General features: G+C 35.7%; 4 protein-coding genes and 1 long non-coding RNA gene across 11 annotated transcripts in view; 3 read left to right on the plus strand and 2 right to left on the minus strand.

Annotated features, from left to right (window-relative positions):
• LOC100878937 (uncharacterized) overlaps positions 1 to 19904 on the plus strand; it is a 42176-nt gene extending 22272 nt beyond the window's left edge. For 5 of the 7 annotated variants that reach the window (XM_076539058.1, XM_012293764.2, XM_012293768.2 and 2 more), the window contains 6 exons: positions 15681 to 15945; positions 16013 to 16173; positions 16326 to 19280; positions 19369 to 19399; positions 19534 to 19713; positions 19793 to 19904. In XM_076539058.1, coding sequence (XP_076395173.1) covers positions 15681 to 15945; positions 16013 to 16173; positions 16326 to 19280; positions 19369 to 19399; positions 19534 to 19713; positions 19793 to 19822 — 3622 coding nt within the window. In that variant the 3' untranslated portion in view covers positions 19823 to 19904. Of the gene's footprint in view, positions 1 to 13574; positions 14020 to 15680; positions 15946 to 16012; positions 16174 to 16325; positions 19281 to 19368; positions 19400 to 19533; positions 19714 to 19792 lie in introns of those variants that run through there. The other 2 variants (XM_012293769.2, XM_076539060.1) reach the window with 2 other exon arrangements.
• On the plus strand, positions 148 to 12562 carry Pits (Protein interacting with Ttk69 and Sin3A). Its single transcript, XM_076539400.1, has 5 exons — positions 148 to 181; positions 6602 to 6753; positions 6873 to 7104; positions 7259 to 7506; positions 8004 to 12562. Exons 1-5 carry the CDS (start codon positions 163 to 165, stop codon positions 8142 to 8144), a joined length of 792 nt encoding a protein of 263 aa, XP_076395515.1. The 5' UTR covers positions 148 to 162; the 3' UTR covers positions 8145 to 12562.
• On the minus strand, positions 429 to 5559 carry LOC105663623 (uncharacterized). The gene is made up of 4 exons (XR_001097066.2): positions 5049 to 5559; positions 4056 to 4917; positions 3673 to 3928; positions 429 to 3555 (listed from the first exon to the last, which is right to left on the minus strand). It is a non-coding gene; the product is annotated as an uncharacterized LOC105663623 (long non-coding RNA).
• Positions 19905 to 20058: 154 nt separating the features above from the next.
• On the plus strand, positions 20059 to 22187 carry LOC100881475 (inositol-tetrakisphosphate 1-kinase). The gene is made up of 5 exons (XM_076539352.1): positions 20059 to 20526; positions 20679 to 20777; positions 20842 to 20983; positions 21073 to 21209; positions 21273 to 22187. The coding sequence occupies exons 1-5, from the start codon at positions 20404 to 20406 to the stop codon at positions 21906 to 21908; spliced, it is 1137 nt and encodes a 378-aa protein (XP_076395467.1). The 5' UTR covers positions 20059 to 20403; the 3' UTR covers positions 21909 to 22187.
• Positions 22188 to 22523: 336 nt separating this feature from the next.
• On the minus strand, positions 22524 to 25979 carry crn (pre-mRNA splicing factor crn). The gene is made up of 14 exons (XM_003706976.3): positions 25824 to 25979; positions 25665 to 25754; positions 25281 to 25441; positions 24954 to 25150; positions 24582 to 24883; positions 24395 to 24509; positions 24138 to 24313; positions 23934 to 24034; positions 23762 to 23873; positions 23546 to 23692; positions 23400 to 23476; positions 23204 to 23321; positions 22854 to 23114; positions 22524 to 22773 (listed from the first exon to the last, which is right to left on the minus strand). Exons 1-14 carry the CDS (start codon positions 25857 to 25859, stop codon positions 22603 to 22605), a joined length of 2064 nt encoding a protein of 687 aa, XP_003707024.1. The 5' UTR covers positions 25860 to 25979; the 3' UTR covers positions 22524 to 22602.
• Between the last annotated feature and the right edge of the window lie 21 nt (positions 25980 to 26000).

The raw sequence follows: 26000 nt of genomic DNA on the forward strand, positions 1-26000 counted from the left end.
TCCGCCTGGTTTCTTTCGAAACGCGTCCTACTCGTACACAGTGATGGCACAAGATACGTATGTTTTCTTTACTCGTGACACGTGTTTTAAATGTAATTGACATTGTCGCAAATGTTACCAGTGGAAATACAATGTTTTTTCTGATTCAGAAATTCGCAGTGTATGGATTCAATACTTACTGGTAGGTCGTCAGCACATTTTGGGCGGGTTTAAACTAGAATAAAAAGTTATTATTAGAAAAGACAAGATATGATCTAAAATATCCATTTGAGTAAGGAGTCTGTCGTTTTCATTTATAAAAACTGTCGAAATGATACGAATGAGTTTTTTCTTGGCGCGAAATGTAGGAAGGAAAAAAAAATGAATGCGTATAAGACAAGAGACATGCTATGCGAAACATTGCATGTCTGAAGTTGTATAAATTGTCATTAAATTTCATATATTTATATTTTTTATTTATATTTAGTCAGTAGTATTGACAGGTTCTGTAACACCTAATCGCAATTAATTTGAGGTTATGTTTGATGATGCGGGTTTGATATTACATTTTTGACATTGCATGTACGAAAAAAATATTTACTTATTTAAACAGATTTTTATAGAATAATTATTTTTTACCTTTATAAAATCAAAATTCCACTTATAACATTTGCGACACACGACGCGTTCTATGTTCGCAGAAACAATGTAACGTAAACGTGCCCACTACTGTCGTACGCGAGTACACGTTTCGCTATCTGTCGCTCGATTAATTTCCGTTGAAAACTTTCCATTAGAAACATCAACAGTTTGGAAGATAGTTTAGATATTCTTTCCACAGTGTACAACCGATATTTGTACTCGGTACAATGTACTTGTAACTTTATCTCGAGTTCGTGTACCATGTTATTGAAACAACATATCGTATTTTTTCCTTTTTTTCAAACAGATGGCATTTCTCGGCTTCTTATCGGCTGGGTAGTAAAAATAGGAAAGCGTTTGGTCGTGCGCGTGGCCATCTGGCACGAGAAAAGAGCGTGCACGCGTTAAAAGACTCGATCCTTCAGCCTTCGGGGAATCGTCAGAGTTTAAAAGGAAGTTACGTCTCTCGCTCCCCTTCCTTCACAGCTGCAGGGTCTCTACCGGTGTATAGTAAAACAGGGCTTCCTAACTTTTACGCACCAAAACCAGCATGTCAAAGTGGACATTCTTCGCAAATCACTCGACTGTAATTCATTATCTTCTAATCTTAAACTTCAAAAATGATACAATATCAAAATATCGCTCTATAAATATCAGCGCTCTCTAATTTTGTTATCTTAGGAATAGGCCCTGAATCTCTGATTAGCAATCGGATCTCGATAGTTCCTTTCTTCGTATTTTCCCTCGGTTAGAATCTCTCTCATTGTGGATGGCACGGCAGTTGTCCAAACGCGTATAAAGGAGACGTATACGTCGAGCACGTGATAGGACGACCAAAAGATACACCGACTTGCCGTGCCGTGACGTCCGATCGCATGACGTCACTCGGTATATTTAGATACAATGAATGAGTCCGTTGTGCGTTGCTCAATACATAAAACTCATCGAGCCTCGTGAACATTTTATAAATGTAATTTCACTGGTGATTCGTTAACGAACGAGTTCGAGACTGCTTTAGCCTTCACATTGAAAAAATTCGACTGTACTCGAACTAGAGGTGTTGCTATCGATTATTGATATCTTATTGACACTTAACAGTATATCGACAGTATTACTCAAATATTATTAAGATTAATGAGGGATTACGTTAAAATCAAACGTATAATTTTATCATGCAAATTTATTTATTCTCGAGTTATTGATATTTATCGATAACGTTATCTAAGTCGAACGTATACATCACGTTTGAATGACAATGGCGACTTCTTTTCACGGAAACCATTTTTATTTTATCGTTCATTGTAAAAAATATGTTAGAAATACCGAAACGCTTGTGATGTATTTATAAAATAAAACAATAACATTTTAATTAAGGAATAGAATCATCGTGAGAAATAACTAGGGCAATATATTCGTCTTATTATTGTAAATAAATGAAAAAGAACAGACGAGTAATGTTTTCAGGTAACGAGTAAGTGAAAAATGAGGTGAAAATAGACTAATGTAATATCGACAGATATAGAAGCTGCGATAAGCGCACCTCGTTACATTTAAAAATGGCGCCAACAGTTATCAGAAAACTAGAAATTGCGTTCTTTTCTATTTTCATATGTCGATGCAAAGTGTAAGTATAGTTTAGCTAATTTGAAAGTAGACTAAATTAGTCGACTAAAATTAGGTTACTAAATTAGTAAAATATTAAATTATCGATAACATTATCAATAGCAACAGCTCTAGCGCGTTGAACGTGTTAGTTTTCGTCACGTTGACGCGGCTCATTGACGAAGCGGTTGACGATGGGGTTAGGTTGGTCCAGTTCGCGCTGCTGCGTTGCCCGTGCCTACGTAAGTACAGGCAGGGTGACCTTGGTCATCGACCGTTATTTCGATACTGGCCACTTTCTAATTCGGCCTTAACGCGTGTGTTTACGGTTATCGAATGGCTGACTTGCCTGCAATGACTACGGGACGGCCATCTGTCTTCTCGCGCGTGTCACCGTGCTATAAATATTTCCTGGAAAATTTCGACTATCTCGTATTCTCATCGAGAAGAAAAAAAAACAACTTGTCTGACGAAAATCATCGCATAATTTTCAGTGTTTAGTAATCAAGTGGTAAACGTTTAGTCACGTGAATGAAACGAGTACTTTCGACACGTTTATGTTTCTTGTCACATCATTTTTTATCCGTTTTTTTTTTTCTCTTAGCGCTATAAAAAGTGTTAAGCGAACGTGGAAGATAATATTGATTATTACGAGTTAAATTCTGTACGGATTTCTGATAACAGTGATTATTTGTAAAACCGCTTGTAAGTCTACTGGCAACGTTCAACAGATTTGGGAGATTACGTTTTAGTTAAGAAGACGATTCAGCGAATTTATTGAAACGTTTAAGTACAATTTAACGCTTTGCGATCGCGAAAAATAAAGAAAGTAACGGAATAACGTTTCCGATTTTTACCTTACTTCTATTACCTGACCGTAAACCGTTAATATTTTATGACATGGAAACGGTAATTAACGGTTTCTTCAACACTCTAATCCTCCACCTTATGATTTAAAACTGAAATTCGTTTTCATTCTTATGTCCTAAATTTTATACTATTTCCTTCAATATTTCTTTTCCTTTTTAAAAGGAGTATATATAGCGAGGTGTTTAGGATTTTCTTCAACTCGTTGGCTTTGTTTATGATTTCTAGAATTTGAATAGAATTTTCCCTACAATACTCTAGGATCCGTGTAGGATTTCTTTACGATTGCCTAGGGTTCCTCATAATTTCATAGTGTCGACAGTTTAATGACACTGTTTATTTCTTTCACCTTTTGTATCTAACTTTTTTTATCCTTGAAGGAAGCGTTTCCGTCGAAAAGATAGAATCCACACTTACGTATGCGCGATTCGATAAAAATAGATTACTGCTGGCAAAGATTAGGGTCTGGAAATAAACATGGATTTTAGGAGAATTTTAAAAAGAAGTTTTTTAACTCATGACTAATAAAAAAAGAAATAAAAAATTAGTACTATTTTAATCGCAAGATTGTATTTGTATAACCTTCATCATTTTTATCGAATGCTGTATCTTCGCATTTCGCTGCTACATGTTTCGTATCTGTATCTAAGGAGATACAAAATAAAAAAATCCAAGCAGTACAATTCTGCGTATAATTATCTGACCGCCGGTATATCTTCCCTGTCCAATTACTTAAATATATGATCCATTTCTCACTCCATTATCTGTGCGTGTTACGTTCTCCTGTCACTCGATACTCCCAAGATAGTTTTCGTTTACTCGGACACGTTCTACATTCCTTCGAACAAAGAAGAAAAACCCCCATTTTACGCAAAAATTTCGTTCGTATTCATTTTTATCGTATTATAAGTCTATTTTCTTACGCGAAGACAGTTTTAACTGACTAGTTCAAAAATAATACATACGTGAAAGTCATTAGTGTTATTAGCTTCTTTGACACGTTATTTTGACGCCATATTAGCTTCTCCTTATTGTCCGTCTAACGAGCGAAGTCAGTGACTGCAAACAGGGGCACGTGGATGGCGGCCATTTTGGCGGGATAAATCAAATACGTCGTATTTTACATTTTCTGACTATCAAGTTACTGTTTGGTACCTGAAAGTAAAGTTCAACCTCGTTCGCGTAAACAAATCCTTAGAACTGCAATTTGGCCAAGTTACGTAGATCACCCTGTATATTCTGAAGCAGTGCAACGCAGCATCCCGCGCTTATGTATCGTATATCTTCATCCAGCATTGGTGACCAAGTGTACGAGTCATCGAGGTCTCTCGGCTAGAACGTGGTCTACCATCGAGAAGACGTGTGACCGGTACTTTTCCGTGACGACTTTGATAGAGCGAGGACCGTTGGCGTGTCTGTCTCTCTCTATCCATCTTGAATCGTACGGAGAAACGTAGCTGCCGTAGGAAGCGAGGGAACACGGCAGCGTACAGAGACATAGGTCTAAAAGGGGAGGGAGGCGAAGAAAACGCATGCGCGGTTTTGTAACAGACATCGCATCACTCACGTAGGCGGTTGGCTTAGTCACACTTTGCGTTTTCTATATCGCTGCTAACCCAACCGGTCGGCTATACGGTGGCCTTGTTTTGAAAGTATGACCCTCCCAACGCATCATTGACGCTGTCGACACGCGTTCGTGACTGACGTTTCTCTACATCAGGAATTGAAGCATCACGGTACATTCGGTCGTAACGTAGGCTTCTCTCGATCAAGAGGTTACGTCACTTTAAAAGATTCGGTAGGATAGACAACTTTATGGGTTGTTTTCTAGGAAAACACGAAAGATTTTACATGTATTTATTCAGTAAACTTTTCTCTATAATTAAAAATTTGAAGATGCAAAATGGCCGCGCAGAAACATTTTGTACCGAATGCAGACTTTTCTGTGATAACGTTACCTATCATCTCCCGACTTTTAGTGTAGCGTAACCCGTTAAACACGCACTGATCATTGTTTCAGCCCGACGTGTTTCGTATCGGATTAAAGTCGCGTGTTCTGTAACGCCTTATACGTGAACGCGATACTCTCGTCCAGTGACGTAGAACAGAATCAACGTATATATGGCTCTATCTGTACACGATCGATCGATCGAGCATAGTCGAGAACTCACGAAGCGTGGCAATATCATTGCGAAACACGACTCAGGCTTGCCCTCTCGTTATTGCCCGTTCACGGTTTGTCGTTCTCGTACGCGTATATATATCTACGGTTCTATTAAACCGATCGATCTAGCAAAAACTGATGAACATTTTTCCTTGCGTACTCGACCGACATTAATCATTGCACACCGGACGTAACTAGAATATGCAAAATGTTGAATTATCTTTGTCGATTTTACGCGGACAGTAATACTTTTTCTGTAGGCTTTCCTTAGCATTTTAGACCCAGCATTATCACAAAAGCTGGTGATCTCTGTGTTATGTGGGACACTCTGTATAGCTAGCAAATACAAATGACATATCGCGAGTCACAATCCATAAGAACGTGACGAAACGATGCTTTTTAATAATCGAATCGTGCTTATCTGTTACCGGGGAATGCGTTCCTACGCTTACGGATTCAGAAAGTCGTAAATATCGCGCCAAGGTAAATAATGAGACGATAACATATGTAGCGAGTACATTGCAGGTCAATTTTATTGTGCAGTATTGCTAATTCGGTTCGACGACGTTCAAGCGAAATTGGAAGATTTTTAACACGTTTGTTAAAGGTTAAAAAATATACAGGCATCATTGGTTCATCGAAATGTTTAGTAGTATATAACTGAATCCGAAAGTGTTAAATAATTTGTTTTTGCTCAGTCTCTCCTGGAATATAAATTTCACGAGTAATGTTTGATCGATTTAACAGACAGCCGATAATCCGTTTTCCAGTACATGTCCGTTCGTCGAACAAGATTCCATCTTGTTAATAATTACAGCAAATCCGTTTCGTTTAGTGCATGATTGTTAGGTACATAACACGAAGTGGAAAAGAATATCTAACTTGTCTTGGAATTTTTATGTAAAGATGGTCAAATTTATTCTGAAGAACTTTCCTCGGATGATTTTTGACAGAATCGATGTTAACACCACTACTCGTTCGCTTCAGATTTATAGATTATATAGCATGCACATTTGTACACCAACGAAAGTTATATTACAACTCGATAGAAAATAATTGCACGTATTTCGTAACTGTTTCTTGAGAAATCTTATGGATAATTAACTATGATGTATTTAGATCAATATAGGAGGTGAGTGGACAAAGAGAGAGAAGGGGGTTCCAGCAAGTTTGACCATCTTTCTAAACTATATTCTGCATAATATTATAGTAAAATGATTCATACGCTATTTACGATATTGTTCTTTCGATGATCGGCAATTTTCTTGGTCACGTTTATAATAGCTCGAAATAAATATTACCAATGGCACGGTAGAAGTATTGAATATTAAAGAGCGAATTTTGCAGGAGGATACGTTGGTCCGTCTATTCCTTTGGCGCCAGCAAACGTGGCGGCAAACGGTGGAGGTTCTCCTCTTCGTCCTCGAACGAGCCCTCCACCACCGCCGCCACCGGCTCAAGAAGGTTCCACCGATAATTCACAAACGAATCATCACCAGGTAATCAAGTTCATATGTTAACGACCCTGCGAATACATTTGCGTATTAATGACCCTTGAAACATACTTACGTATGTTTTGTTATTCCATGGTCTTGATGCAAGTATGTTTTATTTATAGGTGTTAGTAACTGACACGCAAATTGAACGTAATTTTATCCCTCAGGGTTCGACGAATGGCCCTTCACCTATGGCCGCGCTCATGTCTGTTGCTGATAATTTAGCGTCACCCGAATCAGTGCCACAACCACCAAACAACCCAAGCCCGACCAGCAGAAGCCCACCGACCACAGCCACGAATGCCCAACAACGCAGTGCCTCCAGAGGTTCACAACACAGCCCGAATAGTTCAGGTAGTAACGATTGTTTGATAATTATTTGCAAATATCCTCCTCGGCATTCATTCCAACAGCCTTGAAATATACTAATTACGTTGTCAAGGTCAATATTCTGAATAACTTTCTCGTATACGAGTATGTTGAATCGAATGTTCGGATGATTTTGTAGGGCCCTCGGGCAGGAGGTCTAGCGGTTCGAGGCACGTGTCGTCGACGACCGTAACAACGTCTTCTGAAGGAGCTGTAGCTCAGGTCGCCGGTGCTGCCGAGCAAGTGTCAGCGCCCATACTAAAATGCACCCTGTGTCAAGAACGTCTCGAGGACACGCACTTCGTTCAGTGTCCCAGCGTGCCTCATCACAAATTCTGCTTCCCTTGCAGTCGGGAAAGCATAAAGAGACAGGGTGCTGGCTCAGAGGTACGTGTTGACTTCGTCATCTGGTCGTTACATAACAGTGATGGGCCGATTAACCTCTTCACCGTTTTCTTCCGATTTTGGAAAAACCTGGAAACACTTGCCGTATAGATTGTTCGCCGCGGAACTGTACAACACGTAATAATATAACACGATGCTATGCAACACGTGGTAACATTACTCAGAACTATACAACACGAGATTATACATTGCGAGGATACTTAAACAGAAGGCTATACAGTGCGAGACTGTACAGTACAAAGTTATACAACTCGTGGTAAATTATTGCGAAACTGTACGACGCGTAGTAATACGTACAAAACGAGATATAATGCGAAACTACAACGTGGCGATAGAACGTAAGTCTACTGTACGAATTTTATTTTTACTTGTTTTCTTTAGGACTTCACCAAAGTACAATTGCCCATCACTGTTGTACAGTAACAAGTATCAAGTTTAATATTAAACCTGATTTGACGTAAATTTTTCAATTGTTCCAGGTTTATTGCCCGAGCGGTGAAAAGTGTCCACTGGCGAACAGTCAAGTGCCATGGGCATTCATGCAAGGCGAGATAGCCACCATTTTGGGCGACGACACAACGGGTTCCGGGCTGAAAGTAAAGAAAGAGAGGGAAACTTAAAGATTCTTTATGACGTTTTAATCGGGGCTCAAATTTTGCACCCTCTTCAGGAGGGTTAATCATGGTGAAACCGTGAAGGTTCGCCGACAAAACAAGAAAAAATAAAATTAAAATAAAATACTTTTGGTAACGGTGATACAAGTTGGCGGTTGACGTTAAAACCCCAACATCCGTTTCGAGCCAAAGACGTTGTCGGTGTAAAATTGGATTAATCACGAAGGATTGTTGACGTTGTCGGGGGAAAGTGGACGATTTTGTTTCTTAACGACGACAGCGTCTCCGTTGTGTTTCGCTCTCGTTGCAAGGTCCCTAATCTTGACGAGGCGACAGTTGTTTTGAACTCGATCTCTTTGTACGATCGAGATTGTTTTTGACTTGGTCTTGAGAAGAAGTCTTTGGCATTTTTGCACGCTGGCGTCGGTCCTGTGACACGTTGTACATACGGGGTTATCGTAGAACGGTTTAACGCGCGAGGAACAAACGGTGATTTTTCTGTCCAAGTATATTTACGAGGAGGAAGTAGAGGAACCGCGAAGAGAGATGTTTTCCTGTCCAGTTTGCGTTTGTACTTAGGCTCGATCGCCTTTGTTTTATTGTTTCTTGTCCCGCGAGCATTGTCGCGGTTTTCTTCAAGTACAACAACAACATACACACGGTACGAATATTTATCGTACGCGCGAACGATTTTGCTTCGACCATACACACGTACTAAATACACGGACATACTCACACACAACACACGTACACGAATACACGAGAAAGGTATGAAACGCGATGTCGCAGAAAATTTAGCGATTGTGTATTGTACTTTATTTTTACTCACGCTACAATTGCGTAATCGCGAAACAACCGGGAGTAACGATGCTTCCGATGTTCGAATCGTCCTTTTCTAACGTTTCATTTGTATACTGTTTCTACTACTACGCTCGTTGTATGATAACAGAAAAAAAAGAACAGCGGACATATTTGGACCCTGCACACGGGTTTTTACTGTACATTCTGTATATGTGTACATAAAACTTGCGATTAAAGGAGGTAACCATTTTTAAATGTACAAAAGAAACTTACACACTTGTTTTGCGTATTAAATATTCGTTAAATTATTTTTCGTCTTTTCTAGTTTTTCTCTCTTTCGAAGAAACCGTACGTATTCGTATTCTTTATTTTTTCTCTCTGTTCTTTCGTTCACGCAATCGCGAGATCTTGTGTATCTGTCGAATATTCGAAGCCGAAGGGGAGGGAGCAGGGCGAGTATCGTTCTTGTTTCAGTAATTCGTCAAAACGGATTCTAATTATCCGATCGTGTAACGTCCACTTTCGCCTTTTAGTTAATCGCTAGACTTTAAGTGAGGGCCTTTTGGTTTTTCATTTCGCCGATGAAAAAGAAGGTACGCCCGTCAAATAGGAACCATACACTCGCTATGTCTAAAAAAAAGTATAAAAAACAAACGAAAAAAAAAAAATCGAGTCACAAGCATACGTTCTCTTGCTAAGGTGTCCGAGAACCTTTCTTTTTCTCCAAGTTTCGTCTCCAAGAAAAAGGATTTTTCGGATACGCGAGCAGCTCCTTTTTGTATATATTTGTATAAAAGCGAAAAACAAAAGAAAAAATACAAGGAAACGGATTGGCGATTGAAAATTGATTCGCGAAACGATCAAAGACGCCGCGGACAACATTTTTTCTATTATCGTTGTCGAAAGAGAAAGGCTCTAAAAATCTCTATGTAATTTTTCAAGCGAAATCTTGAGGATCGTTTCTCTTGGTCAACGGCGCTCTTTTTTTATTTTTAATTTATCCCCGTTGTTGTTTCGATCAGGAAACAACCGTGTTTAGAGGCTATCTGCGTAGCGTAAGCGACTTATGTACAACGGCGAGCATAATAGGCTTCTCTGGAGAAAATGACAACGAGGGGAAAGACATCTATGCGTTCCTTGCACATTCACATAAACAAATTTTTTAATTTAGAAGTCGAAGTTTTGGGAATTTAATATTAAGGATTTGGAACTTTTAAAATGTGGTAGTTGAGAAATTTAGGGGTTTAGAAATTAGGAAGTTTTCAAGTTTACGTGTTTAGTTTACCAAAATCGAAAGCGTGTGATACAAGCGTCTTCCCCCTTAAAGTTGATCTTATCCGAAGAAGACTACATTGCACACAATTGTACCGAGATATCGTGCAAAATTGATTGTAAAAGGAGAGAGTGAGAGAAAGAATGGATGTAACTTGTATGAGAGAGTGAACGTGCGAAAGGGAAAAAAGGGCCCGATGAAAAAGAGCACAATTGATCGTAGCAATACTTAACAGAGGCTGTACGTGATATTTTTTAGTCTAAGGTAGGTAGTTCCTACCTTCTTCAATGTCAAAGGTGATTAACGGTACTCGTTTATGGGTTTGAACCTATCCGCTTGTAAAAGAAGAAAAATGTTTGTAGTAAAAACTATTGTGTCCGTTTTTCGACGCAGATACGACCTCTTGTTTCTTTCTCTTTTTCTTTTTTATCACGTATGATTTTTGCGTACCGTGTTCTTTTAGAAAGTTGGCGGTTTTTTCCTTTTTTTTGGTTTGTTACATTGAAACCTGAACGAATGGATTATCGCGAGCGAACCGAGAGAGAATTATTGTAAATAATTGTTGGGGATATGCAAAAATTTTCATTGTTCTTTTTCTTCTTCTTTTTTGACGACATTTGTTAATATCCTATGTGTAATAGAAACTCTTTGATCAAAATGCTTCGGCGTTTAGTACTCTTCTGTCATGAGTCGCTTTCTTTGTTATCAAGTGATATGTGATAAAGTAATATAATTTAAGACCATCGTAAATTGGTCTGTATTATACTATTTTTAAGCTTATAGAACACACGTTTAAATATTCGTAACTCTTAACACACGTGAAACAGACTTTACATGTTTCTTGTATCAAATTTTTCACTCGACACTCCGACAGTAAAAGCTATTTCGTTCTAATTTATTTAGTTCTTAATACGATAGCGTTATTACGATACGGAAATTAACCATTGTTCATTTGTGATGATTAGTTGAATAACTAATACGAGATTTCATATAATTAATACGTAATTGAAGAAAATCTAATGCATACTACAATAGTAATTATTACTATGAACTCATTTGTAATATTTCTATAGGTATTATAAGAATATTCTGTAAGTTTAACAAATATTTCTTGCCAGTTCTTTTACGATTAAACAAAGAAAGTATACAATGACGAATGTGTCTTATATCGTTATTTATAATCGATGAAAACTTTTGCATAACCTTAATATTTGGTCGTCCACCGATCGTTTTGCCTCTTCGTTATTTCTGACTTCATCCGTTACCTTTTGCATTGCTGACGCTTGCTCAATTCCTGAAACTATCACATCTTCGAACGATGTTTCGCGAAATAAGAAACGATTGGTTTTTGTTCTCTCTCAATGTCTCGAGTATGCTTCTTTCTTTTGATGACGATTTAAACCCTTCTTCGGATTTTTAAGCTTAAATCATTTCTCGCGGTTATTAACGCGTTTAACTTATTTATTCCCGATGGTCGATATTGTTTGTTAGACCGTATTTCCTGTCGTCGGATAATTATAATAATACAAGATAAGCAACTAGGCAGAGCCGTTTTCGAGATGTATAAATTTGAAAGTTTGTAAATTTGTAAATTTGAACGTTTGTACATTTGTAAATTTGTAAATCTGTAAATTTGGGAATTATTAAATTGAAAAATTTCTAAATTTACAAATTTCTGAATTTTTAAATTTGAAAATTTAAATATGTAAGCGCATCTTTAACAGCGTTACTTAAATCCTTGAGCAACAGTGAATAATGACCCAATATTAGAACAGTGTTAAGCCCACAATCTGAAGAAGGGTTGAAGATCTTGTTCGTTGGTCAACCAAAATGAGCGAAATTGCAAATGTACAAAAGAATAAGGTTTTGTTGCAACAACAATAACAAAGAACGTGTATGACTCATACACGGTATTGTTCGAACACGTGTATCGAATATTCGAATATCGCTATTCGAATGCGTTCTTATTCGTCCGAATTCATTGTCGACGACCAAGCGAACTTTTGTTTTCTTTTCGTTTGTTTGCAAGAAACTGAATTAAAAAGAGCGGCGCATATTTACGAAAGGAAGAGAACTAACGAAACCTCTTTTTTTCTTCGTATGAACGCAACTGTTTTTTATATAGAGCCTGTATTATCATTCGTTTCATTTCATTTTCTATCGTTCTCGTTAATAGCTTACACACAGAATACACACGAAAGCGGAAGTACGAAATAATACGTCGAATAGCAATTGTAGTAGTGGATAATGAAATTTTCTAGTATACCATACCTCGAGGAACGCGTAAACACTGTACTGTTTATCGTATGTATGCAACATGCAAAAGCAAAATATATGTGTTGATGTGTAACTGTGCGTTTTTATTCTCCTATCGAACCTTCTTTAAAAACATATTTCATGCGTTACATTATCCTAGTTTCCTATTTATTTTTTCGAAATATACGTAGTCGACGAAATTTTGATATTATGTTTAGTTTCCGGTGTCCGAAGCTCCACCGCTTCGAATGCACCCAGTTTATCCAAAAGTTAAAGTCAGCAACTACTGTATTCTCCATAGCTGTATTTATACATTATTATTCTCCCATTTTTACGAGCCTATTCGCAAAAATGATTTGGTAAAAATGCGAAGATCGAAGGATAAGAAGTAATTCCGATGATCAAACGATCCGTCCTTCCCTGCGCAAATTTACGCGCCATCGCATCGGTAGTATTGATCAGTGCAGCGGCCAAAATGTATAGCCGCGCAACGTGTAGCCCGGTCACGACACCGGCTGAAGCTCCCCGAGCTTCGGGACGGGTGAGAAACTTCCTGAACTTTGAAAATCAATGCCAATGTTCAGCTGGTGCGTTAGCTGGGCCAACCGGCGGTGGGAGAGAGCAAAAAGCAGGGAATAGGGGAGAAAGGGAGACAGGAAGAAAGCGGCAAAAGTAGCATATTGATCTGTCTCCTTCCAGACGGCTCGAATGCCAGCCACGCTTCAACTGTCTGCTTGCCTGCCTGCGCAAAACCGTGCTCTTAAAGCTGATAGACCGACTACCGCTACCGTTCACGCCCCGAACGTTTAGGGCACTGCTGCGAGGGAACTTGCCCTGCTGCCAGTGTAGAGATGCCTACGATAGGCTGCTCTCGATTAATGCACGAGAACAGGGCCGGCGTTTACCCTTTCAACCCCTGTGCTCCTCACATTTATTTCGCTTTAAGTTCAACTTAATTTTGCAATATTGTTCTTGTGCAACCAGTATTCATGTAACGATAATATTTTTTATCCTGAATTCGGTAGTAAGTTATACGAACAATTTTATTATGGAAGAAAGGTCTAGACGATTTAAAGTTATAAAGAGTACTGATTAAAATGAAGATTAATCTTCTTAAAATGATTAATCCTATGAAAATAGAGAAACTTGCACGGATTTTTTATTTGTAAAAAGTTCTTTTTCATCGAAGGTGCCTCATTGGCGTCCCCTGGGTACGAAGCACACTTAAGCATTAGTTGCCTAGTGCGTTCTGACGTGAACAGAACTGCGCGTCGGGGATCAATTTTTCTCGCTAACGCAGATAGAAATACGCGTTCGATTAAAAAAAGAATCGTTTTCGCGGGAAACGCGTATCGCTGTTGTTGAAGCGCGTCGGAGATAAAGCTCGTAGAGGGCGCTCAATGTCGTCGCAGAGGGGACATCGAGATGAATTTTCTGGAAATCGCGAAATCGATTAATTTGCGCGTAAAACTTTCATTCCTAGGAAGTCAGATCTTTTATGTTCGAACATGAGAATGCAGTCTGAAATATCGATCGATGACACCACTCGAAGTAATCATGCTTTTCAATTTCTTCATTCTTCAATTGTTCAACAATTACTCGGTTCAGAATTTCAAGTTTCTGGATCTGTTAATATTTAGAGTAAACGGAATAACCCCTTAAATATCGACGCGGTTGCTCGGAAAGTTGTCTCTGTTAGAAAGGTGACACCGTAAAGGCGAAAAGCCGTGGCTAGCAACATCGTAAATCGATCGCTGATACTTTTTCATCGCCGCGGATTTTTCCGTAGCTCGCATCTTCTCTGGCTCTCGTGGTGCTCGTTAATTATGCAAACGCGGCTCACGTGTATCGCGAACATGCTCGATTCGCGCGCTGATTAAAAGCTCCGTCAATTTACATTTTCACTTTTTTTGTATCTTCCCTCACCCTCTACATGTAACCTTGAAGTCGCAAATATTAGATTATACAACATTTTTCATTTCCCATGAAAATGATAAAGTAAATAATGTTTTAGCACGTTCTTTTCAGTGAAACATTGGTTAAGAATGTTTCCAAAGAAAGAGCAATATCAACTAAAGGTCACAATGACAAATATTTGCTTTCGTTAAAAAAAATCACGTGGACTAAAATTTATTAGTTTTTAACTGGAAAAAATTCGAGTTATCGCAGTAAAAATTTATCTGTTCCTTCCTCTTAGGAATTTTTCCTATCAACAAAACTCGCAATTTATTTTCTTGGAACGTTGCTCCGGTTAACAATTTTCTAGAAGTCTTGTTAATAACGAATGTTAACATAAACACGATCGATAATTACTTTGATGAATATTTGTTCCGTTCAATCGACGGGTGAAGAAACCTTTGTCAACTTGTAGTACGAAGTGAAATTTTGAATGAGTTGTAGCAAGTTGGGTGAATCACCTTTATGCAAAAGCATTCCTATACGGATCCATCGACTTTAAAGGACGTAGTCGCGAATTACGTAGCATTGACGTACTGTTATTGATCACGAAGTCTGGGAACATTAAAGTGGAGAATCCTCTTCGAGATGCACCTACGTCACCTTCTACGATTTTCTTATAGTCTACAGAAATTATAAGAAAATATGACGAAATAATTCTTTAAATCGGTATTTTATATAAAATAGCTGTTTTGCTCGTGCATGTATTTTCATACACCCTCGTCATATTTCAAAAGAATTGAAAAGTCAGTTAAAAATCAAATAAAAGTCTTGTGCATTAATCTCTACTTATTTGATCTTCTGATTTTTATCGATGTATGAAGATTCCACTATCGACACCCTGGTGGATATTTTTTGTACACCCTGTATAGCTTTCCCGTAAAATTGTTCGTTTTTCCTATAGTCTGTCGGTGCAACGAATCGATCCGTGCTCCATTCGAGTCTGGGAAAAATAAAGAGCGAAAAAAATATTGATAGCATGCGCCTTTAGCGGATGAAACTTAACAGTCAATGACCTAACCTTCGATGAGATAATTAGTCTCTTAAATTTTAACGAACGTCGCTGTATAATTCTATATTATTTACATACTTAATTTTCCTTAAAAATAAAGAGAATTATACACAATTCCTACTTGAAATAAGTAGGTTGCAAATTGTTTCTTGTCTAATACTTTGACTAAGAAATGTTCATTGCAAATTTGTAAATGATACTTATAGAAATTGAAGAATACTGAAATGTATTTATTTGGTTACAGGAGGAAGCCTAACGCGTTAGAGTATCTGGATTTATGCGAGAACCTTCCTGTTCCATCCCTCGCGTCCTGCGCTTCAAAAATGCATTCGCAATCGAGTTGCGATTGTTACTGCAAAATTCGAGTTCCCATCGAGCAACAAAGGAAAGAAATTCATTCTGCGAGAAAACGTGTCATATCTTCGTCAAAAAGTTCCGCCAAAACGGAAGTCATCAAGAGCGCGAAGAAAGTTCCACTGATTTCGGCGAGGCTAGTTGACGACGAGGAGGTATTTCTTATAATAAAACAAACTGTAACAATGCACTTGTACTATTTATTTCTTGATTTTTTTTAAGCTTGAAAGTAGAAGATCCACCATAACGATTCCGATGTCTCCGACGTTGAGTCCAGAAACAACCGTGGCTCTCGAAAACTCGGAAAGATTGATCAAGGATGCTGAAATTCAGATTAAAAGAATAAACACGGTTGAAAACGTTGGTCGTGCGCAAAACTATACGTAAGCTTCGTAAACGATTAATTATTCGGACAATACATGATACGAAAATCTTTGTAAATGCTAAAAAAACAATATTATGTAATACCTCATATTTTACACGATAACTTTTTTTCATATCTTTTCACTATAATAATCTACCATAATTTCTTCAGGTGGCCAGATGAAGCATCTTTGGACGACGAAAACGATCAATTGTTGTACATTCGTGAACGAGTGGCATACAAATTTGAAGAAGCAAACGGTTGGGTCGATGCGAATCGCCCGATTCCCAAAAGTCTAGAATTTTTTAACAAAAATTTTCAATCGAGAAAAACCATCGACTTCTCCGACCGGAAGTTTCAACCGTCCGAGGAAAGATATCGGCAATATTTGCAACAAAGGAATTTGCGAGCACAAAAGCTTGGATTTTCTGTACCGATAGACGTTGTCAGAAGCAAAGAAGAAACAAAATGTTCCAGCGAAACGGTTCCCGTTAATCGCGAATCGACCAAAAACACGAAAATGGTTACTTGTTCCGTTCAAACGGTTCCATCGGTGGACATCAAAGCGGAACTAATATCGCAACATTTAAAAAGCATTCACATATCACCGGACGCGTCTTTCGAGCGACAAAATCCGAATGTTGGAAACTACGAAATTCATCACGATTTTCGTCCCAGAAAAACATGCTCCGTCCGTAAAGAAAAATTGACGAGAATACCGACAGAAACTTCGAACACCAGAGAGAAGAGAAGAGACTCGGAGTTCAATGGAGATTCCTCGACTTCCGTTTCGAATGAAATATCGGAAAAAACCACCGTAAAGTCCCCTAAAGAAAGACCCGGTTCAGAAATACAAACTGAGACGAATGTTAAATCAAATTTAACGAACGTTGATCGTAAAAATGACTCGAAAGAAGAAAAGTCACAGTCTATTCCGAATATTTCAAACGACAAACAAATTACCGCGGAGTCCAAGCACGAAGAAAAACAGGTGCGGTTTAACGACGATGCTTTAGAAGAATCTCTCGAGTTAAAATTCGAATCGTTCGAGATTTCTTCGACTTCGAAAGACGAGGTAATCAAATGTACTCCATTATCCAGCGAGGAGATTGAGACGAGACGTCTGATGAATAAAAGAAGACACGAAGAAATCTGTGGAAAACGAAAACGCGAAAAAGAAGAACGCTACAAAGTCGTCGATCAACGTTTCTCAGACGTTATGAAGAAGTACTGCAACGAAGAAATGAACCCTTCGAGAAACAACAGTTGCAGTCAAAATTCTTCGGAAGATTCGGATCTGTCCGGTCTCAGTTTGTACGAGCCGTGTTTAAATCAGTTTGACGATCTTTTAACGACGTACAATAAACTAATCAATAATGTAGTTCGATCTACTGAAACTGTCGACGAATTTCTCTCGCGACACGAATACACGGACGAATTTTTGAAAAACAAAACTGAGAAGATAAGAACGTACTATCCTCGTGCACTGCGAAGAAAAGTCTCGATCTCCAAACATCGATTATCGTCGGCGAATAAAAATGTTAACAGAGAAAAGCAAAGAAGAACTTCGTCGATCAAATCGTTGATGTTTGTCAAGGATAATAATTCAAGAAAGTCGTTCGTCGTTTCGAAACGATCGAAATTTCTGAGAAGAAATGAACTTGGCTCGGTTAAAAACGAAGAAAGCACTGATGGCGATAAAATAAGGGGAGCTAAAGATGTGGAGCACAGTCGATCTTTTAAAAAGCATTCGACTGAAAAATTGCCTTTGTTCGAAGTCGAAAATGATAGCTCGAGTTTCGTTTCTTCATCTTCCAACGCACAGTCGCAAAGCGTTAACGAGAGGAAAATAATTCAGGATCAGACTACAAATTTGAGAGGGCAAGAAGAAGAAAGGAACGAGCTTGATCATGCTGTTTTGTGCGATGTTATATGTTCGAACGTTGTGAAGGAGATTCTACCGAAAACGAATAACGTGGAGCATCTCAGAGAAGAAACTCTTATCGAAGAAAAGGTTAAAAGCTTCTTTAACGCGGAGAAAATTGTACCGTTGTTGACGAAAGGTCTGTTGGAAAATTTGCGAAGTAATTTCTTGAATTTTGCGAATATTCAAAATTCGCGGAACGAAGAGATGGACGATTTGAAGAGTAAGGATTCAGCGACTGAGAAACTGAGAAAAATCGATTCGCAATCGTTGGAAAACGCTTCTGACGCGAAATCTCGTGAAATTAGTTCGAAGAATGAAAATTCTCCAACTGAAGAAAATAATAAAACTGATTCCACGAAAGAAATTTCCAGCGCGAAATCTCACGAAATTATTTCGAAAAACAAGGAATTTACAACTGAAGAGATTAATAAAATTAATTCGAAATCCTTGAAAGAAACTTCTCCTATGAAATGTTGCGAAACTAGTCCGAAAAATGACGACTCTTCGATGCAAGGAATTAAGAAAATTGATTCAGAATCATCGAAAGAAACTTCTAATACAAAATCTCACGAAATTAACTCGAGAACTAAGAATTCTTCAGGCGAGGAAATTAATAAAATTGATTCGAAGTTCTCGAAAGAGACTTCCAACACGAAATCTCGTGAAACCAATTCAAAAAGTAATTCTGAAAACATTCTGCTAAAAAACTCGAAAGAAAATTCTGCGAAAGAAGAAAATTCACTGCAAAATTTAGAGGAAGAAAACAATTCGTGTATAGATGTCTTGAAAGATTTCGATAAAGATGCAGGAATCACAGAAGATGCGATACAGAAAGATTCCACGATTTTGATTCAAAACACAGTTCCTGAAGTACAAGAAGAAAATTGTGCGAGATCTATTCGAGACATAGAAAAGGATCAGATTTCGTCGTCCGACTCTTTGCGCGATTGCGAATCTATTCAATCGTCAAAAATCGTTTCGAAAACGTCGTCGAACGTTGTAGTACCGTCACGAAAAATAAATGAAACAGTTTTGGAAATAAATAATGAGAACGAAGAATTAAATGCGAATAATTCTCGTTTCGATAGATTAGTCGAGAGAGATAAAATTTTATCTGAACTGTATGATGATGTGCATAAGGTGCTATTCTCTTCTGCGTTTCATAGAAACGATTCGACTATATTCAATCAAAACTGGAGGTAGAATGTTTGCATTTTTCTTTAATTTCAAATTTAAACCCACCCTTTTACTCTCCTTACAAAACATGATATTTTTATGTGTTCGCAGATCTAACAGCATACCTACGGTAAAATCTAATGTAAGTGCTGACTTTCATTTAACAGAAAAATGAAATTATTGTTATTACAAATAATAATAAATTTCAAAATGTTTAGAAAATTAGTGGAGGTAATAGGGAGAATTTGGTCGTATTAACTTTTTTTTTTATTTTAGATTACATCGTCTAGTAGTTCTCATTCTGAAGGGGAACTGCATATGCCAAGTTCCGGTTCGTATTCGATCGGAGAAGTTAGGATATTAACGAAAAATCGATCGGACGAAGAAAATACAGACGATGATATCACAGTTTTTCTTACAGAACAGATGTTGACATCGTGGAATGAATCATCAAAGGTGAACGTTTTATACAAAATCAACAATTGTATAATTTGTATTATTTTCATACGTGTATTTTTTAATTGATTTATTTTAGGCACTGGTGCAAAGCATGGGAGAAATTTAGTCACTAATTTGATCGAAAGCGCGCAATACAAACTCTGCTGCAAACATTTTAATTAAATACTTTGTACCATTCGTATTCCCAGGTAAATAGCGAAAATTATATAACTATAATATTGAAATATTGTAAATATAATTACATCCACAGGTTATTATATTATATATTTATTCGAATATTATTAAGCATTGTTTAAACAGGCATAAATAATAAAAATATATATAGTAAGCATTCGTTGTTATTAATATCGTTAACCTCTAATCAGTTATTGCGTACTTGAGGAAACGAAAGTATGAAACTTGTATTTGAACATTAAATTTCAATTCAGGAAGTGAAAATGTTTTATAAGTCAAGCATAAAACGTGAAAACTAAATGGATACAATAATATCGTAACAGAGTTGTTTTTTTTTTTATTTAAGCCATGCAAGCATAACCTTATATTTCGGTAAAAATATGAAATTAGTTGACAGAAGAATCTCACGAATAACGTGCTAGTAAAGTGTAGTTTATTTAACGGGATTATTACAATAATGCATTGTAGACGTTTTAATGGATAAAAATTATTTTCGATACCAGAAAACAATAAATGCGAAAAAAGATGTGTGACAAGTATGTAATTGGTTATTCTATATCTGAAAAAAAGCGACAAAAATTTAATTGGAATGATTTTTATAATGTTTGCGAATCAGAAGGGTTTCTGTTAAAAATGGTAAATAACATAAATATTTTTCTCGATTATTATTATTAGGTAATTGTGTTCTGCAAAAATTGTATGAATATAAGTAAGGTTATATCCATGCATATTTTTATCCAATATTGCGACTATTTTTATACTCGACAAAACTGCTCGATTGATTTCAGATTGATATAAACTCTGATCTCGAACCTCAGGGACCATTTCATGTTTTTATATACAAATTGACTGACAAACTAGCCCATGCTGAAAACGGTGATCAAAATGTACGATGAAATCCTCTGTATTTGTTATGGCTGGAATTATTGTAATGATCAGTTTACATTTTAGGCCAAAGCAATCATTTCAAGAATACAAGAGTACTTTTGTCAGCATCCTAAAATAGTAGTTATTGACCCATTGGAAAATGTTAAGATTTTAATAAACCGTTATAAATCATATGAAATCTTACAAGAACATGTACAGTTTAATGGTACATAAGAAACTATAACATTCAATATTATTTTAGAAATTATTGGATACAAGTGATCATTTATTCTAACATTTTATTTTGTTTCCTAGATGTATTTACTCCAAGGTTTGTAGAAATTAAAAGTAAGAGTAACGTTGAGAATATATCGCTGTTGAAAATGGCAGATATTAAGTTTCCATTTCTTTGCAAACCGCTTATCGCTCAGGGTTCCAGCGATGCGCATAAGGTATCTTAATATATGCAAAAGATATATATCGTTCAAAAATTAATGATAAATATTTTTCTTCAGATGATGGTGATTTTTAATGAACAGGGTTTGAATGACTGTCAACCACCTTGTGTGGCTCAAGAATTCGTCAACCATAATGCAATTGTTTACAAAATATACATAGTTGGTGAACATTTTCATGTAGTCGAGAGACCCAGTTTCAAAAATTTCTACGCAGAAGACTGTACTGCATTAAACACAATATTTTTTAATTCTCATGATATATCTAAGAGTGGTTCTAGATCTAAATGGTCCATTCTTTCGGAAGAAGACATTCCATTAACGGTAAAACCGAAACATGAAACGTTAGACAAAATTGTCAAGAAAGTTACGGAACTCTTTGGACTTCTTTTGGTTGGGGTGGATGTTGTTATTGAGAATCACACTGGAAAATATGCGATAATAGATGTTAATGTGTTCCCTGGATATGATAGTTATCCGAATTTTTTTGAACAGTTAATAAGCTGTATCAAAAAATTGTTGGCTAAACAGACAGAGTCACAGCAGAATTCTAAAAGTTACACCTTAAAAAAATGTTTGAGCGATGATTTAGATTCTGGTTTTGAAAGTGACGAGAAGAAAAGGAGTGTTTTACAAAGGCAAATAAGTAATATGAATAACAAGCAAAATAAAAGAACAAATACTATATCTAACTGATATTCTGGTTCACTGTATTTTAACAAGTACAAAGGGGAAACATTTAAAAGAAAACAATAGACCTTTTTTATAATGGCGCCGTTTATATTTACTTTTTAAGATACCTTAAGCTGTTATAGCAGATCTGCGTTTTATTAGATATTTATTTCTCGTCTTCAGTTAATTTTTTTCTACCTACACAGCTGTAATAAATAGAACTGTTTTTTTTTTGTACTGTCTACATCGAAACTTTTTAATAAATTTGCCCACTGTGGTACGAAACGCATGACTGCCAAAGAATATTTTGTACTTTTTACTTATATACTGTATTTGCAGTGGTTGAACAAAACATTTCTGGGATTAACGTACGTAATGTATATTTATAAATTTACATTTTTCTTGTGAAGTATAAAAGTGTACATCAAAATTAATATAAAAATATTTAAATACATAATAAAAAAAAAAGTTATTAACTGTAGCATAACTTTTTTACTGTGCTAACCTTGTGTTCTAATAAAGTTTATTATAACATAAAATTTACTCATACTTCGACAAAATCCTTTCATTTTATATTCTATCTTACATTATATTTAAAAATTTTACTTAATATTTTAAAATAAATTTATTTCATTGATATAAAAACTAAATATTAATTTATTTACAAGAACAAAGTAGATTACAATTAAAATAGATGTTATAATTAAAAAATAATGTTTTAACTATTTGTTTCTGACTGAGAAGTACTATTCTGACTGATTTCATTTTTGCTATACATTTCTTTTTGTTTTATCCAAGCCTTGGCAGATGCCAAAAATTTAAGATTTGGCCTTTGAGATTCATCTTCTGGAAAAACGAAATCGAACACCTCTTCCCAGCCATCGTCGCTCTAAAAGTAAAAGTTAGGACATATAGAGATCGTATTTTTTTGTTAAAAAAGTCTAATGATAAAATAATGATTTTACTTACCCCATCCTCTCCCACGATACGTCTTCTGCGTTTAATTCTTCGAGGCATTTTTTCCATAATCTTAATCCTCGTTTCTTCATCACCTTTCTCATTTTCGAAATCTCTCCATGCTTCTAGAAGCAATGCTCTACTTTCTTTGTCGCCACTTGATCTAAGTGCATCGTTTCCACGCTCAAAAATTCTTCTTGCTAAAACAACATTATTAACGCCATCTTCTGATATGGAATTTGCCAACTCAAATTTGGCATACGCAATCCAAACCTAAAAAAATATATCTGATTATAAATGACTCTTCTGTAATTTTTCCTTGTTCAGAGTTATTATTAAAGCGAAACAACTTTCTAACTTACTTTAACGTGAAGCGTACGTTCCAATAATCTTTCAAATAATTGCCTCGCATTTTCAGTTTCATCTTGCGATATTTCAAAATCAATGTACGACTTCCATAAAAGTTCGGGCATATCCAATCTGCAAGTTGAAATAATAATTTGAGGCAAAAATATAACAGAAAGGTGAGTATAAATTATTCATATAAAAATCATTTACCTCGGTTGTGATATAGCTAATTCGTAAATAGCTCGAGCACGTTCTACATCACCTAAAAGTGTTTCTAGTTCTGAAAACTGATCAGCAATAATTTAATGAATAAGTTGAAATTGTTAAATTATAAAACAACTATTTCAATTACTTACTTTCATCCATGTGGTACAATTCTCTGGACCAAATTCAAGAAATTTTTCATATAAAATTCTACACCTATCAAATTCTCTTAACTGTATCTCTAAATCAATATATCCACGGTACAATTTATCTCTAGGACAAATACCTAGTGCCATACCCTATCATAATATAAAATAAAGTCATTTATTTTAAATCTATAATTGTAATACATATGACTGAATACTTACTAATGTTTTTCTAGCTGCTGTTAAATTTTTTTGTCTTATTTCAAAATATGCATAAAGTAACCAAATTTTTGAGAAAGTAAAATGTTTGTGGGGAATTAATTCTAAGCACGCCCTAAAAAATAAAAAATATTATTTAAATCATTATAATATACAAAAGGAAGAAGATAATTACCTATAAACTTGCCGACATCTTTCTATATCTTGGGTATCAAGTTCTTCAAAAAGGGCATAATTTATCCAAAGGTAAATATACCTCCTCCAAAATTGTTTCTCCTAAAAAATATAATAGGCTTATATTGTCAACACTACTTAATATAAAATGTGTGACATATTAAGTTGAAAATGTAATACAGTAGTAAACATATTTATATCTTACTTTAGTGGGTGGTACATTGGCTATAGCGCGTTCATAAGTTTCTCTAATTACATCTACGTTTCCTTCTGATTCTACTAATCTTAAGTAGTCAAACCAAGCATCATAATTAGAAGGATTTTCTTTTACTTCTTGTTCGTATTGATATTTTCTTTTGCTTACAATCACATCTTCAATACCTGTAAAATAACATAATATTACATAATTATATGTAACTAATTATGAAATTATTAATTTTTTTTTATGATAAAATCTAATACCTGAACGATCTCCGTATTTTTTCTCATGTATGGTATACGCTTTATAAATTTCTTGTGTTTTTTCTTTTGGAATATGATCTAATGCATACTTATAAATCACTCTCGCGCGGTCATGCTATATAAAAAAAAATTATGTAAGAAATATAAAGTGCATTATATATTACAACAAAATAAATTTGTTACTTACTTCTCTTTGTCCTTCTTCAAATTTTGCAAATGCGATAAATAATTTTTCATCCAAATTTTCATCGCCATAAAAATTAATAGCACGTTCGTAAACATTACGAGCTCCGTTTATAAAACCGTGGGATTCTTCAAAGCGTGCATATTTAATCCAATGTTTAACATCGGGATGAACTATCACAAATCGTTCATAAATTTGTCTTGCTCTTTGTATTTCTTTGTATCTTAATTCAAATTTGATATAAGTTTGCCAAGCTTGTTCATCAGGTTCCCATTCCATCCACCTTTCAAATACCTGACGTGCACCTAGATGAATTTATTAATTAATAAATTTTTAATATAAGTTCTTGAATTAAAAGGGAAATAAATATATTACCAGCAATGTTTTCTAACATTTCTTCCATGTAAGTATATTTGTACCAAAACTGATTTGCTCTAGGTAATATAGTAACAGCACGATCCCACAAATTTCTGGCATGATTTACTTGACGATTCCGCATTTCCATCTCTGTGTATTTGAGCCATAATGTAATATTTCTGTGATCAACATCCAGTGCACGCTCATATATAGATCTGAAAATCATATGTTATTACTGTCTGTTGGCAGAGTCTCAATTATCCAAAGTGGATGATATAATTTAAAAAGATACCATATTTCATACAACTACAAACATAAAAATGAAGGCAATTACAGAAATCATACCGTGCTCTTTGTATTTGTTTCTGACTTTCTTCCCACTGAGCATATTTTATCCAATTTGAAATGACCATACGATTTTTACGAATATTATCTTCAAAGGCTTTACGCTTTCTGTGTTGATAATCAGCTAATTCATGTGGATCAGAGATTTTTTGTTTTGGAGGCTAAAAAAGAATATATATATACATAATATACAAATTACTTTGCAACCTTTAGAGTACAGAGTAATGGTCTTTGGATCTTCTAAAGTTTAATCTTCTCGAAGAAAGAACCATTAGCAATCCTACTCTATCGTACATGTTTTAATAGGCTCATACTCTAAAGGTTGATTTAATAAGTATTTCATTTTTTAACATAATCTTATAATCAATATTAATATAAATATACCGGTGGTAAAATCTCCAAATCTCTTTCTTTGGCCTCCCGCAAAAGCTGTTCTGCTGTTATTTGAATTTCTGCAGGTGCTTTATTCTTAACCTATAAAAAATAATTTCATGTTATAATAAAAATAATTTATTTGTTAACACATAAAATATAAGAATTTACCTTTGCAACCTTCGGCATTTTCTGTGATTTTTCCATGATTAGTGAGTGAATTTTAACTTTCAGATGTATACTATAACACAATAAGAAAATAAATAAGTTAGATTATATTCACACTGCTTCTTGTAAAGTTATCACATATATAAACAAATCTATCTCTTTTACTAGTAGGTTCACCAA

Source organism: Megachile rotundata, chromosome 2 (assembly GCF_050947335.1).
Source record: "Megachile rotundata isolate GNS110a chromosome 2, iyMegRotu1, whole genome shotgun sequence".
Taxonomy (NCBI): domain Eukaryota; kingdom Metazoa; phylum Arthropoda; class Insecta; order Hymenoptera; family Megachilidae; genus Megachile; species Megachile rotundata.